General features: G+C 39.7%; 2 protein-coding genes across 3 annotated transcripts in view; both read right to left on the reverse strand.

Annotated features, from left to right (window-relative positions):
• Positions 1-10007, reverse strand: part of PSPC1 (paraspeckle component 1) — a 79329-nt gene extending 69322 nt beyond the window's left edge. The window contains exons 1-2 of the mRNA XM_059377710.1: positions 9445-10007; positions 770-1071 (exon numbers count right to left, since the gene is read on the reverse strand). Coding sequence (XP_059233693.1) covers positions 770-1071; positions 9445-9810 — 668 coding nt within the window. The 5' untranslated portion in view covers positions 9811-10007. The remainder of the gene's footprint in view (positions 1-769; positions 1072-9444) is intronic.
• An 816-nt stretch (positions 10008-10823) lies between these two features.
• Positions 10824-17662, reverse strand: part of ZMYM5 (zinc finger MYM-type containing 5) — an 81771-nt gene continuing 74932 nt past the window's right edge. For both annotated transcript variants that reach the window (XR_009400088.1, XM_059378209.1), the window contains one exon: positions 10824-12122. Coding sequence is in view for 1 of the 2 variants with exons in the window: in XM_059378209.1 (XP_059234192.1) it covers positions 12090-12122 (33 nt within the window). In the remaining variant the exon portion in view is untranslated. The remainder of the gene's footprint in view (positions 12123-17662) is intronic.

Genomic DNA, 17662 nt, shown 5'->3' on the forward strand with positions numbered 1-17662 from the left:
AAATTAAATAAATAAAATCTTTAAAAAAAAAAAAAAATTGGGTGCATTTTGGGGCATCTGGGTGGCTCAGTCAGTTAAACAGCTGCCTTCAGCTCAGGTCATGATCCCAGGATCTTGGCATCAAGCCCCAGGTCAGGCTCCCTGCTCTGCAGAGAGCCTGCTTCTCCCTCTCCCTCTGCCTGCCCCTCTGCCTACTTGTGCTCTCTCTGTCAAATAAAGTCTTCAAAAAAAAAAAAAAAAACCACACACACACAAAATTGGGTGCATTTTAATTCATGCAAATTATCAATCTCATGAAGAGGTTGGGCATTACTTTTAGCTGTATTTCTGCTGAAACCATAGCATCAAAGCTCGATTCTCTTGAATTTCCAGAAATTCTGTAAACAACCTAATAATACATAACAAATCCAGTTCCGCTAAAACTTAAAAAAAAAGCATTTATAAAGTTGATTATAATGTCATTCATCCATTATTTAAATATAAAACTTTCCTTTGCATATAATAGATACAGTCAGCTGAATGAAAATCATAATAGAAAACTTTTCTAAGATTCAATCAAGCATGAATCAATACACTGAAGTCTGAAGTATGACTCCTGCGTCCTGAAGATACACAAAAATTCCTTATTTATATTCAGTGAATATTTATTCAACACCTACTTACCCATATGCCAAAACAGTATGAACTGTGCAAGGAAAGAAAGAAGTTCAGAACAGAGAGAAGCCCATTTGCAACTGTACAGAAGGACGATGAGATGTTTAAAACTTACGTTGTTAGCAAGAACGCCCCATCACCACATCTTTCCAGAGCCTTTCGTGCAGGAGGTTTTGCTGCAAATTCTACAAAACCTTTTCCTGTAGCTCTACCACGATCATCCACAACCACAACGGCTTTCTCTACAGGACCAAACTGGGAAAATGCTTGCTCTAGCAGCTCATTGGAAACAACCGGCGAAAGGTTCTTGACAGTGAGGGCTGCTCCATGTGTAGCAAAACGAATTCGGAGAGGTCTGCTCTTCAAAATGGTGCCATCCAGCTCTGCTTTTGCAATTTCAGCCAGTGTTCTGGATTCCTTTTTAGGAGGAAAAATCACTTTTTAAAGATGATAGTAACACAAATAATTTTAAATAGCGGTTTCTAGGGAGAAGAGTTGGGTAGCTTTTGGAAATGGCGGATAGGGTCACTTTGTTTTTGTGTCATTCAACTTTGGTATCACATGCATTGTACTAATTATTCAAAAATAAGTATGTTTAAATACCCCAATGTCCCAAGTCATCACTAAAAGATTATCTATTCAGAAATTACCAGCTATTAAATATTTGAAGCAATCTTTTTAAATCTCCTACATATATTAAAAGAAAATAATTACTTTTTCAGACCAAGCACCAGTTACTGGAAGCTATTACTGAAAACAGAATAATTTCCCATATACTCCATGTTTTTGTATTTACATCTTAAAAAAACATCTCACTCCTCCAATGCCAGAAAATCCCTTTCCTTTTTATTTCTTTCTTCTATCATCTATGAAAACTCCTATCAGATGTTAATAACCACTTCTGAAATACTTTCATGGACTACACATTTCTCCATTATATTGAGAGAAGCAAACGTGTACATTCATGGGCCATGTGCTCTCCCCATTATAGAGAAAAATCAAGTGCACGTGCATTTATAAACTAGAAAATACATTCATTGCTGAAACCACTAGGGAACTTCCTTCTTGAAGAATTCAAAGCTGGTATAGAATATAGACATCTAAACATAATCAACAAATTGGAAGTTCAATATAGTTATGTTCTTTTTCTTTGTGTTGTGAGAACTCTCCAGAAAGAACTGAAAGAAGTTTTATATGCATCTGTAAGAGAACAAATATATTGTCTTATTTAAGTCTTAACGTCATAATAGATCCTTATTCAATACCTAAAATATTAATGACAGCTTTAAATTACTGCATTTATGCAGAAATCTATCTACAGAACTAATTTTACAAAGACAAATGAATCTAACCTTTTTACAGATTTTCAAAAAAGCTATTTCTAAAAATTACTCTTGGGGGACCTAACCAGCTAAGTCAGTAGGGCATGTGACGTGATCTCCGGGTTTTAATTTCAAGCCACACCTTGGGTATAGAGATTACTTAAAAATAAAATTTCAGGGGCACCTGGAAGGCTCAGTTAGTTAAGCATCTGCCTTCGGCTCAAGTCATGATCCCAATGTCCTGGAATCAAGCCCAGCGACAGGCTCTGTGCTCAGCGGGGAGCCTGCTTCCCCCTCTCTCTGTCTCTGTCTGCCTCTCTGCCCACTTGTGATCTATCCGTCAAATAAATAAATAAAATATTTTTAAAAAATTTTTAATTTAAATCATTCTTAAAAGTACCAACAAACAGGGGCACCTAGGTGGCTCAGTCATTATGCATCTGCCTTTGGCATAGGTCATGATCCCAGAGTCCTGAGATGGGAGCCCAGTATCAGACTCTGCTCAGCGGGAAGCCTGCTTCTCTCCCTCCCACTCCCCCTGCTTGTGTTCCCTCTCACTGTATCTCCCTCTGAAAATAAAAAATAAAATCTCAAAAAAAAAAAAAATGTACCAACAACCATTCAATAAATATCTAACAAGGGATAGGTACTTTGTACCTAATATGTCATATAAAATCCAACAACTCTAAGAGGTAGATTTTAAAAATACTGCTGGGTATGACTGAGAATGGCAAGAGGCATGAGGAAATTTTAAGGATGATAATGTTCTCTATCTTGATAGGAGTTTGAATTAAATGTTATTTTTCTAAATTGTACACTTAAAATTTGTGCATTTCACTGTATGCAGGTTTCAAACACCTCAAAAAAATAATACTGGACTCTAGTTAATGATAAGCATGCTAGAGTGTTCAGAGAATCAAGAACTGATGGGTAGAGTAAGATGAATAGGTAAGTGAAAAAATATATATAACAAAACTTAGAGAATCTAGATGGTGAATCAGAGGATGTTCATTACTATATATTTGAAATTTTTTCATAATAAAATGTTAAAGGATAGGAGGATAAAGAGAACCTGATGAGGACTTTCTAAAACTGAACACTGGTGGGCACCTGGCTGCCTCAGTTGGTAGAGTATGTCACTCTGGATCTTGGGATTGTGAATTCAACCCCCTCACTGGGAGTAGAGATTACTTAAGAATAAAATCTTAAGGGGACGCCTGGGTAGCTCAGTTGGTTGGGCGGCTGCCTTCGGCTCAGGTCGTGATCCCAGCGTCCTGGGATCGAGTCCCGAGTCGGGCTCCTTGCTCGGCAGGGAGCCTGCTTCTCCCTCTGCCTCTGCCTGCCATTCTGTCTGCCTGTGCTCGCTCTCTCCCCCTCTCTCTCTCTGATAAATAAATAAAATCTTTAAAAAAAAAAAAAAAAGAATAAAATCTTAAGAAAATAATAAATAAGGGGTGCCTGGGTGGCTCAGTGATTTAAAGCCTCTGCCTTTGGCTCGGGTCATGATCCTGATGATCCTGGGATCATGAAAACAGAATAATTTCCCATATACTCCATGTTTTTGTACCTGGGATCCCTTGATCCTGGGATCAAGCCCAGCCATCAGGCTCTCTACTCAGCAGAGAGCCCGCTTCCTCCTCTCTCTGCCTGCTTCTCTGCCTACTTGTGACCTCTATCTGTCAAATAAATAAATTCTTAAAAAACAAAAACAAACAAACAAAAAAAAACCTGGGCTCCCAGACTTAAATAATAATAATAATAATAAATAAATAAATAAAACTGAGAAGTGCTTCCAGAGGGCATCTCCTGCTCAGATTCAGTCAAGTATATTCACAACATCATATATTATTTCCCCAAGAGAAGCAGGAAGTCCCAATTTTTATGTTAAATCAAGTAATTTATTTTATTATTATTATTTTTTTAAGATTTTATTTATTCACTTGGCACAGAGAGAGAGATCACAAGTAGGCGGAGAGACAGGCAGAGAGAGAGAGAGAGAGGAGGAAGCAGGCTCCCCACCGAGCAGAGAGCCCAATGCGGGGCTTGATCCCAGGACCCTGGGATCATGACCTGAGCCGAAGGCAGAGGCTTTAACCCACTGAGCCACCCAGGCGCCCCTCAAGTAATTTATTTTAAAGTTGGCAATGAATTAAATTACTTTGGGGCCAAATAAAATGTTTATGCTGTCATGAATTTTCAAAGCCATAATCCTTCTTCAAAACTTATATTTTCATTAATAATTCTACATCAGGATTTCTCACCTTCAGCACTCTTGACATTATGGAAAAGATAATTCTTGTTGTGGGGAGCTGTCCTGTGCATTACAGGAGGTTTAAGCCAGTAGAATAACCCCCACTTTTGACAATGAAAAATTTCTCCAGACACTGTCAAACGTCCCCCGGGGAAACAAAACCACCCCATTTAAGAACCACTGCTATAAATGTGTACTAAAGTTATCTGTAAATTCAATTAAAATTACGTGTTTGAAATGAAACCAAAGATTTCTTTACTTCATACCGCAGAATAATAAGGTAAATTTTACTAAGTAGATACTATATGCTAGCCACTCATTATTTCATATAAATATACATAAATATGCATATAAATACACACCTACACAATTAGCTTCCATTATCCTCATCAACAACCTTACAAAGTGTGTTGTTAATATCCCCTCTTCACATATGGGGAAATAAGCCTAGCAAGTTGAAGTAACTCACCCCCAGATCTATACATAATTCATACTACCAATACACTATAAATTCCTCCTTCCAGCTAGTGTCCCTGCATCACTTTGCATAAAAAGTTAAATTACAGGTTTTCAATTTAAAAGGAATATAAAAAGATAACAAGAAACTGACTACCCCAAGATAGAAATTGCTTGAATTAGAATCTCATGATGTCCACTAGACCCTTTCAAAAGGCTCTTTACAAAGACCAGATCTTTTTATTGTTTGCTAGTGATTAAAACTGACCACTGCCAACAGTACTAAATTAATAAGTACAAGGAAATCCACCAATGCAAAATGGAAACAGCCTTCAAGTCAATCAACAGAAAGTTGGCTGGGTAACTGGCAGTCCACTCATACTGTGAAATACAATATGGTCATTAAAAATCAATCCAATGATATGAGAAGATGTCAAAGAGATATTAAATGAAAACCTCAGGGCGCCTGGGTGGCTCAGTGGGTTAAGCCACTGCCTTCGGCTCAGGTCGTGATCTCAGGGTCCTGGGATCGAGTCCCGCATCGGGCTCTCTGCTCAGCAGGGAGCCTGCTTCCCTCTCTCTCTCTCTGCCTGCCTCTCCATCTACTTGTGATTTCTCTCTGTCAAATAAATAAATAAAATCTTAAAAAAATAAAATAAAAATAAAAATAAAATAAAATAAATGAAAACCTCAAATCACAGCAAAATGTGTACAGTACGGTTTGATATGGAAAAACCATAAAAAAGTTTAACAGTGATTACATTTAATGTGTTAGGGAACAACCTTTCACTAGAATTAAAACTGTAATAAGAAAACTTCCCTGAACTAAAAGAGCACTTGAAATTATATGCTGGACAGGCCACTAAGGAAATTCTACAAGATCTTCTCTAGTATTTGACATTCCGTAAGAAGTACATAGCATTTCATTATTAAAAACAAACCCAAGGGGAGAGGGTTTAGTCCCCAGTGGCTAAATTAATGTAAATTCAGTAGATTTTTAACTCTTTATTTACAATAGTGGTTCTCAAATCTTAGCAAGCATAATAACAACATAGAGGGCTAATTAAAACGCAAGACTACTGGGGCACCTGGGTGGCTCAGTGGATTAAGGCTCTGCCTTCGGCTCAGTTCATGATCTCAGGGTCTTGGGATTGAGACCCACAGAGACTGTACAACCCCTTATCCCCGCATCAGGATCTCTGCTTAGCAGGGGGCCTGCTTCTCCCTCTCTCTGCGTGCCTCTCTGCCTACTTGTGATCTCTGTCAAATAAATAAATAAAATATTTAAAAGGAAAACAAAAACAAAAATAAGATTGTTGGGTCCCAACCCCACAACTTGATTCAGTAGATCTAATCTAGGGTAGGGTCTCAGAATTTGCATTTCTAACAAATCCCAGTTAACAATTTTTAGGTCTAAGGTCAGCATTGCTAGCATGAATGATAGGGAAAATAATATAAGTACACTAGAGAGAGATGAATCTGCTGGAAAGGACCCACACTTTTGTGACTCACCACTCCAGAAATCTGGTTTTAGTACTGAACTAAAAGTAGGGGAGGGAAGAGATAAAAGCAGAAAGAGAGTTCAGGTCAAACTAATAACCAGTTTTAACTACATTAAACTATCTTTAAAATGCACCACTGGGACTCCTGGCAGAGCCAGTCTGAGAACCATGTGGCTCTTAATCTCAGTCAGGGTCTGCAGTTCGAACCCCTCCTTGGGTGTAGAGATCATTTAAATAAACAATTTTTTTTAAAAATGCACTACAACTTCTCAGTTAGTTTAGCAAATCTAATGTCAGTAACCAGTCAAATCCTAAAAAAGAATTTTTTGGGTCTAAAATTCCAGAAAATGTATCTAAAATAAACAATTTCAACCCTAATTACTGTGGATTCAGAATCTGGATTAGGACCTTATGAGGAAATGCCACTTCAATTCTTTTTCCTCACGGTTACATTGTAGCAATGCTGACCCTGCACCATCTCCAAAATACTGTCTCACCTCATCAATTAACCAAAAAACTACAACCACCAATGTAAGAAAATTTAATTTTAAAGATTAATTGCCAAACAAGTTAAAAAATATACCTAAAAATATAAATCAAATAAAATTACACCAGGGGCACCTGGGTGGCTCAGTTGGTTAAGCGACTGCCTTCAGCTCAGGTCATGATCCTGGAGTCCTGGGATCGAGTCCCGCATCGGGCTCCCTGCTCAGCAGGGAGTTGGCTTCTCCCTCTGACCCTCTCCCCTCTCATGCTCCCTCACTCTCTCTCTCCTCTCTCAAGTAAATAAATAAAATATTAAAAAAAAAAATTACACCACTATTATAGGGCCACTACACCACCACCACACACTAGAGCCACTACACCATTACTTACATTCAAATCAGGTATACACTATGATTTCCCTAAGTAGAAAAAGATACATAATCACTCAGAAATGTTTAAGGCTTTTAAATGTACCTGTTAATCACAGAGCTAAGATTAAACAGTAAAGTTATCCATAAAGTCAAACCTTGTAAGCTAAATTCTCATTTCCCAATGACTTATTTTTAACATGCCTACACAAAAAATACCACATGATACGTTTGGAGGAGCCTACCCCAAAGAAGCAGACAAGAGCAGTCCTCACCTCCCCATTTCATAATCCAATAGACTTTTTATTCTTTTTAAAAAAACTAAAAGCAAATATCCATTAGCCACATGTGGCTATTTAAGAATAAATAAAATTTAAAGTTTAAATTCTCCAGCACAACTGCCACAGTTCAAGTGCTCAACAGTCACATGTGGCTAGTAACTACTACACTGAACAGCACATACACATAGCATTTCCATCACTGCAGAAGTTCTATCGGACAGGGCTAATATACTAAAGTAAAGAAAGGATTATTAGTAGCTTTAAAGACAGAAGATTTTTTTCATGTCAAAATGTTTACTACTGGCTTATTTTTTAAGTGTAAGGCTTCCAAAACAAAAGGAAATCCAGGCCTACCATTCTTTCTCCAGAATGTCAACTTTAAAACAGACCAAAAGGGTGCCAAAGGCTACAAAGACCATGAAAATGTTAAGTAACATCTTTTTGGAAAGTTTACTAAAAACTGCCTAAAATATTTCATTGTAGAAACCTAAATTTCTTTAAGATAACTTTTGTAATTGTATCAAAAATAATTTTATCAAATGACAGTTTCTCTAATATCCAAAAGATATTTATAATTTCATGTTCAAAATGCACTGATTACGTAACTTAAATTTTAAGGAAATTTCCCCGTCTTGTTAATAATGCCCTGTGAAGATTTACCCCTCTCCTGAAGCCATTTAGATTTTAAATGTTCAGGGACACCTGGGTTGCTCAGTCGGTTAAGCCGCTGTTTCGGCTCAGGTTATGATCCCAGGGTCCTGGGATCCAGCTCAACGTCGCGATTCCAGCGCAGCGGAGAAACTGCTTCTCCCTCTCCCTCTGCCTACTTGTGCTCTCTAGCTCTCTGTCAAGTAAATAAATAAAATCTTAAAAAAAAAAAAAAAAAAGTCAAATGTTCTCCCTAAAAAATACAATGTTATTAAATTACAATCAATTCTACCTACATGTTAAAACTTTGCCTTGGCCAACCACGAAGAGAACCCGATTTGGAACGTTAAAACTCCAGTAATAAAGCTTCCACAAACTGCCGTGCACATAAAATTTGAGGGTCAAACTAGAAAGGCAATACAACATAAGAAGTCTTTGTGTAAAAATGTCTCCCAGAAAAATATTTTGTTGGAAAAAAATCCAGCATCTAAATACGAATTACAATAAAGCTATATAACTGACACTGATGGAATTCACCACAAAGCACATGGGAAAACCAAATAAAGTAGATATTTTGACCTGCAAAAGGAAAGCCCCCTCTCTCTGAATTAAAAAAAAATCTAAGGGAGGCACAAATTTGGCATGTTATTGGAAAAGTTTTAAGGTTTAAACTATAAAGTAAAATGCATGCTCTTTAGCATTAAGATGTGCACGTAAAATATAAAACAGTATATAATTCATACCCCCCCAACACGTGGAAACTTCCAGAATGTTTGGGAAGAGAGCACCCTACATTAGATACGTTAACAATTCAACACCGTCCCAATATTGCAGAGTTTAAGAACGAAGCAGTTAAAGGTGGGCTGCGCTGAGGTCAGGTGAGAAACATGGTTTACCGTTAAACGCATCCAAGTCTGGTTGCAACCAAGGAAATGATTTGGAAATTTTTTAAGAAGCGAGTCCGCTGGTTGGTTCTCCATGCCCAATGAAATTTTTGGCAAGACGAAGCTTCCGTTCCAAATTCATTATCTACTTCGCTTACAACACAATTCTGCCTGGAAGAAGTCTCACCCCAAAACGTTCCTGACCCTTGAGGGAATCAGAGAACTAGAACCCCAAACTGGGCCGGGTTAGCCGTAGCCTATATGTAGCGCCGGGCAAGCAAAGTCGGACGCGCGCAGAGCAGAAAATGTTGGCAACAGCAACCAAGAAGCGACGGCAAACCGAGCCCACTAATCGGAAATTCCGGGCTAAAACGCTGCCTTGGGTGAGAGGACAATTCAACGCGGCGGGAAAAACAAGGACGCGAGGCGCCCCGATTTTCACAGGCCATAGCACAGGCCTCAGCTGAACAAGAGCTTTCTCCACCGCGGCTGAAGAACGTGGACGATTGCCCGCGGCGCCCCGCTCCTCACAGGGGCCTCCCTTCACGCCCCCTTCCCCCTCACATCCCCGCCAGCCAGGCACTACACTCACCAAACGGATGAAGCCGAAGCCACGGTCCCGATTGATGAAGACTTCGCTGGGCTCGCCGTAGCGCTCGAAGAGCCTCTTGAAGTCCTCTTCCGTGATATCTGTGGGCAGGTTCCCCACGAAGAGGCGGCAGCGTTGCGTGTACGTCTTTTCGCCCGGCTTGAGGAAGCTCTTGATGTCAATGGTGAATCCCATCTCTTCATCGGGGTGGTCCTCCGGAGCCACCGGGGCAGGTGGCGCCGGCTCCCCCGCCAGCGCGAGGGCCATGGCGGCCGATGGCTCGCTCTCGCCTGCGGCAGACTCAAGAGCTCGAAGGCGGGCCGGGTTTTTCTCAATGCGTACTTGCTTCAGGTTTCCCCTTAACATCATCTTAGTTCAATTCAGATTTCGGATATAATTCTAGAGCTACAGCCGTATCTCTATATATACCTACAAATACGGAATATAGAAGGAAAAAGTCAAAGAAGACGACCAAGTCGCTTAGCGCGCTGCTCTGCCTAGTGAGGATCACCGCCGCGGTAGCTGCACGTTCAAAATGGCGCTGCCACCACCCGCAGTTACAAGAAGAGACGCCGGCAGTAAGTCCCGCCCCTCCGCAAAGGCCGGCGCCGGAGCCAACGCGCCTGCGCATTATTGCACGCCAACGGCACGATAACTAACATGCGCAGGAGCACAATATTACATGAGGTGCGGATCCAAACCACTTCCTAGGCTACGCTAAATGCGGTTTCCCACCCTTCTAAATTAGCTGACTGTTGGGTTGCACTTATGAGAAAAATTGTGCACCAGTGTGTGAAAACATAATGATTTGAGGAATATCCAAATTCTTTTAGATATCCAGCTCAATTCTCAATGACTATGGAAAAACGAAAACTTGCAAATTTTACGCATGGCATTGAATAAGAAGATATTTCTCGGTGATTGAAACACCTTAAGACATTTATTTCTGTCCATCAACAGCAAGATTTTTATTATACTTATTGATAAAACTATCCGTTCTATAAAATAATTATACTGTTGATTATTCACCTCAGAGAAGGACTCCATGAAATTGCTTATGAAGTTCTGAACTCCTATAGACCATACTCCATAACAAGGGCCAGCAAATATTTTCTGTAAAGGGTCAGACTGCAAATATTTTAAGATTTGTGAGTCATGCAGTGTCTGCCAAACTACTCAGTTCCACTCAGTACATCTCCTGGGACATGGGCAGGCACTCCAGTGAGTGTTAAAAAGAGATGAATTCACTCTGCAAAACATTTCAGTAGTTTCTCATGAGGTTAAACATATGCTCACTTAAGAAGAGCAATCCCACTTCTAATTATCCAAGTGAAATGAAAACTTGTATTCACGCAAAAAACTACATGCAACTGTTTATAGGGGCTTTATTTGTAATCAACAAGAACTGAAACAATCCAAATGTCCAAACTAGTGATAGGTAAACAGCGTGACATTCATATAATGGAATATGCTCAGCAATAAAAAGGAATGCACTACAGAACACAGATCAGTGGTTGCCAGGAGCTGGAGGTGGGGGGTGATTACACAGGGACACAGGGAAATTTTTGAAATGATGAAACTATATTCTGAATGAGGTGGTGGCTACACAATTTTATGTGTTTGTCAAAACTTGGTAAACTAAAAGGGTCAGTATTACTGTATGTAAATTATGCCTTAAAATTTTTTTCAAAGATTTTATTTATTTATTCGACAAATACAGATCACAAGTAGGCAGGGGGGGGGGGAAGCAGGCTCCCTACGGAGCAGAGAGCCCGATGCGGGGCTCCATCCCAGGACCCCAGGACCACGACCTGAGCCAAAGGCAGAGGCCCTAACCCACTGAGCTACCCAGGCACCCCTAAAAATTTTTAACTATTCAAAAATTTAAAAATAAAATACCATCGAGACTAATCCCTATTTACCTTAGTTACCATCCAAATTCTAATCACCCAGACTCTAATCCCCATGCAGGTCTGTAAATTCCTGAGTCTGACTCAATTCCCCACACCCCTCTCAGTTGCTCCAAAGCCACCTATTGAGTGCTTGGAAACTCACTCTCTGTAATCAGCAAAATCCCCTATTTTTTATTTTTTTATTCCTGCTTTAACTGGAATATGGTTTTCCTCTGAAGATTGCTTCCCCAACAGCCCTCCCTAAAAATGGACCTTTTTCCTACTTCCCATGTGTCACTGGATTTAAGGATGAGGCAGACATTCTCAATGATCCCTTACAAGCTGGAGAACATATCCCCTCTCCTTCAGCAAAAATCCCAGCTCCAAAATTCTCATGCCAACATAAACATGAGCTTATGCTCCCTCTCCCGCTCTCCCTCTTCTTTACTCTCCCTTCCCCCCCATAATAACTTTTCACCACTCTTTAAATTTACAACCACGAATGTGAGGTAGGAATGCATATGAATGCATAGCCAATATTGTCAATATTTATTAACTTTGCTGAAGAAAAAGGCACAATCAGAATAAAATTGCCTCACTCGATCAGCACTAAATCAACTAACCTAATTTCATATGTAGCCTGCCTTCCTGTAACAAGAATGAATTGCCAGTGATCCCCTGGGAGACCAACCCATGGGATAGCATCTTCTTCCAAGCACTTTGTTTCTGCAGTTATCTAGTCACCTTCCCAAGTGATCAGCCACTTGATCTGTATTCAACTGTGTCCATCTGCAAAATAAAACAAACTACTGATAAAACTGTCACCTTAAAAAAAAAAAAAAAAGGAACGAAAAACCCCCTTTCTTAGACCTATGTTATCCTTTAGCTATTTCTTTTTTTTTTTAAGATTTTATTTATTTATTTGACAGAGAGAGATCACAAGCAGACAGAGAGGCAGGCAGAGAGGGAGATAGAGGGAAGCAGGCTCCCGGCTGAGCAGAGAGCCAGATGCGGGACTCTATCCGAGGATCCTGAGATCATGACCTGAGCCGAAGGCAGCGGCTTAATCCACTGAGCCACCCAGGCGCCCCATCCTTTAGCTATTTTACTAGAAAGATAGAAACAGTGAAAGCAGAAGAATTGTCTATATTTTGTCTCTATTTGCTAATTTGATATCTCCTTAAGCCACATTAATCAGATGTCTGTCCCCACATTCTATTCCTCTGAAACCTCGCTTGGCACAATGGTGACAGCCTCTACTTTACCAGGTGCAACAGTCAAATCTCAGACTTCTCAGCCCCATTTGCCATTGTAGACCCGTGCCTGAGTTTCACCATGTATAATTTGGTAATAATACCTACTTAACAGAGTTATTGTGCATAGTAAATGAGTTACAGTATTATATTTGGAAAATATTCTGGTACCTTAAGTGTTATTATTGGTCACTTTTCTCATATCTTCTGGAAACACTGTTCTGTCCTCTGTACTATCATCTTCTCTTCATGTTCTTACACCTCACTGGACACTCCTCAGGCATTATATCTTTCTTAGGAATCTTTAGTATGTTAGAGAGCCACAAGTTGAAGTCCTTCTCTTTAAGTATATTCAATCCCTAGGTCAGGCCATCCACATCATGGTACCTCAGAAGCATTAGAGCATCTTTTCTAAACCTCGACACTATTTGCATTTTGTACCAAATAATTATTTGTTGTGAGCGGATGTTTAGAAGTGTGACTGGCTCCTACCACCTAGATGCCAGTAGCACCCCACTCCCAGCTGTGACAAAGCAAAACCTGCCAGGCATTATTGCAATTGTGCTATACTTATTAACTCATTAATCTTCATAACAATATCTTCTTACTGTTGTCACTTTTATTTTTGTTTATTTTTTAAAGGTTTTATTTATCTGTCAGAGAGAGGGCAGAGAGAGAGTACAAAAGCGGGGTGGGGGGGAACAGCAGGCAGAGGGAAAACCAGGCTCCCTACTGAGCAGGGGGCCTGATGAGGGACTCAATACCAGGACCCTGGGATCATGACCTGAGTCTAATACAGATCCTAATCAACTGAGCCACCCAGGAGTCCCTATTGTTGTCACTTTTAAACTTCATTTTTTACTTTTTTTAAAGATTTTATTTATTTATTTGACAGACAGGGATTATAGTAGACAGAGGCAGGCAGGTGGGGGGAAAGTTGGAGAACAGGCTCCCTGCTGAGCAGAGAGCCCGATGCCGGATGCAGAGCTTGATTCCAGGACCCTGGGATCATGACCTGAGCTAAAGGCAGAGGCTTTAACCCACTGAGCCACCCAGGTGCCCCCAAACTTCATTTTTTAGAGCAGTTTTAGATTCACAGCAAAATTTAAAGGAAGGTACAGAGATTTCCCATATACTTCCTGCTTCTACATATGCACAGTTTTCCCCATTATATACATAACCCACAAAAATGATACATCTGTTACAGTTGATGAACTATATTGACACATCATGATCACATAGAGTCCAATAGGTTTCACTCAGTAGTGTATATTCTATGGGTCTGGAAAAATTTATGGTGACATGTATCCACCATTACAGATTACACAGAGTGCTTTCTCTTTTTTTTTTTAATTTTTCAATTTATTTATTTTCAGAAAAACAGTATTCATTATTTTTTCACCATACCCAGTGCTCCATGCAATCCGTGCCCTCTCTAATACCCACCACCTGGTACCCTAACCTCCCAACCCCCTGCCACTTCAAACCCCTCAGATTGTTTTTCAGAGTCCATAGTCTCTCATGATTCACCTCCCCTTCCAATTTACCCCAACTCCCTTCTCCTCTCTAACACCCCTTGTCCTCCATGATATTTGTTATGCTCCACAAATAAGTGAAACCATATGATAATTGACTCTCTCTGCTTGACTTATTTCACTCAGCATAATCTCTTCCAGTCCCGTCCATGTTGCTACAAAAGTTGGGTATTCATCCTTTCTGATGGAGGCATAATACTCCATAGTGTATATGGACCACATCTTCCTTATCCATTCGTCCGTTGAAGGGCATCTTGGTTCTTTCCACAGTTTGGCGACTGTGGCAATTGCTGCTATAAACATTGGGGTACAGATGGCCCTTCTTTTCACGACATCTGTATCTTTGGGGTAAATACCCAGGAGTGCAATTGCAGGGTCATAGGGAAGTTCTATTTTTAATTTCTTGAGGAATCTCCACACTGTTCTCCAAAGAGGCTGCACCAACTTGCATACCCACCAACAGTGTAAGAGGGTTCCTCTTTCTCCACATCCTCTCCAACACATGTTGTTTCCTGTTTTGTTAATTTTGGCCATTCTAACTGGTGTAAGGTGATATCTCAATGTGGTTTTTTTTTTTTTAAGATTTTTTTATTTATTTGTCAGAGAGAGAGAGAGAGGGAGAGAGAGCGAACACAGGCAGACAGAATGGCAGGCAGAGGGAGAGGGAGAAGCAGACTCCCTAGCAAGGAGCCCGATGTGGGACTCGATCCCAGGATGCTGGGATCATGACCTGAGCCGAAGGCAGCTGCTTAACCAACTGAGCCACCCAGGCGTCCCCTCAATGTGGTTTTAATTTGAATCTCCCTGAGGGCTAATGATGATGAACATTTTTTCATGTGTCTGATCAGAGTGCTTTCTCTTAATTGATTTGAAAGAGGCAGAGAGAGCAGGACCAGGGGGAGGGGCAAAGGGAGAGGAAGAGGGAAAGCAGACTCCCCTCTGAGCGGGGAGCCCAGTCAGGGCTCAATCCCAGGACACTGAGATCATGACCTGAACAAAGTCAGACACTTTACCGACTGAGCCACCCAGGAGCCCCATAGAGAGTACTTTCATTGCCCTAAAACTCCTCTGTGTGCCTCCTATTCATCCCTCTCCCCAACCAACCTCTGGAGATCACTAAAGTTTTTATTGTCTCCATAGTTTTACCTTTTCTAGAATGTCATATAATTGGAATCATATAGTATGTAGCCTTTTTAGACTGACTTCTTTCACTTAGTAATATGCATTTAAGATTCCTCTGTCTTTTCATGGCTCAGTAGCTCATTTCTTCGTAATATTGAATAATATTCCATTGTCTGGATGTACCACAGTCAATTTATCCATTCACTTACTGAAGGACATCTTGGTTGTTTCCAAGTTTGGCAGTTATAAATGAAGCTGCTATAAACATTTGTGTGCAGGTTTTTGTATGGATATAAGTTTTCAACTCCTTTGGGTAAATAGCTAGCAGTGAGATAGCTGGATTTTACAGTAAGATTATGTTTAGCATTTAAGAAGCTGACAAATTGTCTTCCAAAGTGGCTATACCACTCTGCATTCCCACCAGCAATGAATGAGTGTTCCTGTTGCTCTACACATTTGCCAGCATTTGGAGTTGTCACTGTTCTAGATTCTGACCATTCTGTTATGGTATAGTGATACCTAAATTTTTTAGTTTGCATTTTGCAGATAATATACCATATGGAACATCTCTTCTTATGCTCACTTGCCATTTATATGTCTTTTCTGAGGTGTCTGTTAAAGCTATTGGCCCCTTTCTTAATCAGATTGTTATTGTTGAGTTTTAAGAGTTGCTTGTATACTTTGGTAACAGTCCTTTATGAAATGTCTTTGGCAAACATTTTCTTGCAACCTGTGCGCTTGTCTTTTTATTCTCATGACTGTATTTTGCAGAGCAGAAGTTTTTCATTTTAATGAAGTTCAGATTATCAGTTCTTTCTCTCATAAATCATACCTATGGTGTTATATATAAGAAGTCATCACCATGGGTTGCCTAGGTACCTCAGCCAACTAAGCATCTGCCTTTGGCACAGCTCATGATCCCAGGGTCCTGGAGTCAAGTCTCACATCAAGCTCCCTAGTTGGTAGGGAGCCTGGTTCTCCCTCTCACTCCGCCACTCCCTTTACTTGTGCTTGCTCTCACTCTCCATCAAATGAATACATAAAATCTTTAAAAATAAATAATAAAAAGTCATTACCAAATCAAAAGTCATTTAAATTTTCTTCAATTTTTCTTCTAGGATTTTTAAAGTTTTGTGTTTTACATTTAGGTGTATGATCCCTTTTGAATTAATTTCTATGAAGGTTGTAAGGTTTGTGTATAGATTCTCTCTCTCCCTCTTTTTTAATATGTGAATGACCATTCACATATTAATATTGAATGTGAATGACCATTCATATATTGAATGCCCATTCACATATTAAATGGTTCCAGCACCATTATTGAAAAGACAGTCTTGTGCCATATATTGCCTTTGTTCTTTGCCAGCCGATTGGTTGATCTTTACTTATGATGGCCTATTTCAGGACTCTCTATTCTGTTTCATTGATCTATTTGTCTACTCTTTCTCTAATACAGTATTGTTTTGATTAGTGTGACTTAATAGTAAGTCTTAAAGTTGGGTACCGTTAGTCCTCCAACTGTTCTTTTCCTTCAATATTGTATTGGCTATTCAGGGTCTTCTTCCTCTCCTTATAAACTTAAGAAGCAGTTTGTACATATCAAAAATACACTATTTATTGAAGAGACTGTCTTTTTTCCACTGTATATTTTTTCCTGCTTTGTTGAAGATTTGACCATAGAGTTGAGGGTCTATATTAGGGCTCTCTACTCTGTTCCACTGGTCTATGTGTCTGTTTTGATGCCAGTACCATGCTGTCTTGGTGATCACAGCTTTGTAGTAAAGCTTGAAATCGGGCAACATGATGCCCCCAGTTTTGTTTTTCTTTTTCATTTCCGTAACAATTGGGGGTCTCTTCTGATTCCATACAAATTTTAGGATTATTTGCTCCACCTCTTTGAAAAATGCTAATGGAATTTTGATCAGAATGGCATTAAAAGTGTAGATTGCTCTAGGCAGTATAGACATTTTAACAATGTTTTTCTTCTGATCCATGAGCATGGGATGGTCTTTCATCTTTTTGTGTCTTCTTCAATTTCTTTCATGAGTGTTCTATAGTTCTTAAGTACAGATCATTTACCTCTTTGGTTAGGTTTATTCCCAGGTATCTTATACTTCTTGGTGCTATAGTAAATGGAATTGATTCTCTAATTTCCCTTTCTGTATTTTCATTGTTAGTGTATAATAAAGCAACCGATTTCTGTACATTGATTTTTGTATCCTGTCACATTCTGAATTGCTGTATGAGTTCTAGTAGTTTCGTGGTGGAGTCTTTTGGGTTTTCCATATAAAGTATCATATCATCTACGAAGAGAGAGAGTTTGATGACTTCTTTGACAATTTGAATATCTTTTATTTCTCTTGTTGTCTGATTGCTGTCGTTAGGACTTCTAATACTATGTTGAACAAGAGTGGTGAGA

The sequence above is a fragment of the Mustela nigripes genome, chromosome 15, assembly GCF_022355385.1.
Source record: "Mustela nigripes isolate SB6536 chromosome 15, MUSNIG.SB6536, whole genome shotgun sequence".
Lineage (NCBI taxonomy): Eukaryota > Metazoa > Chordata > Mammalia > Carnivora > Mustelidae > Mustela > Mustela nigripes.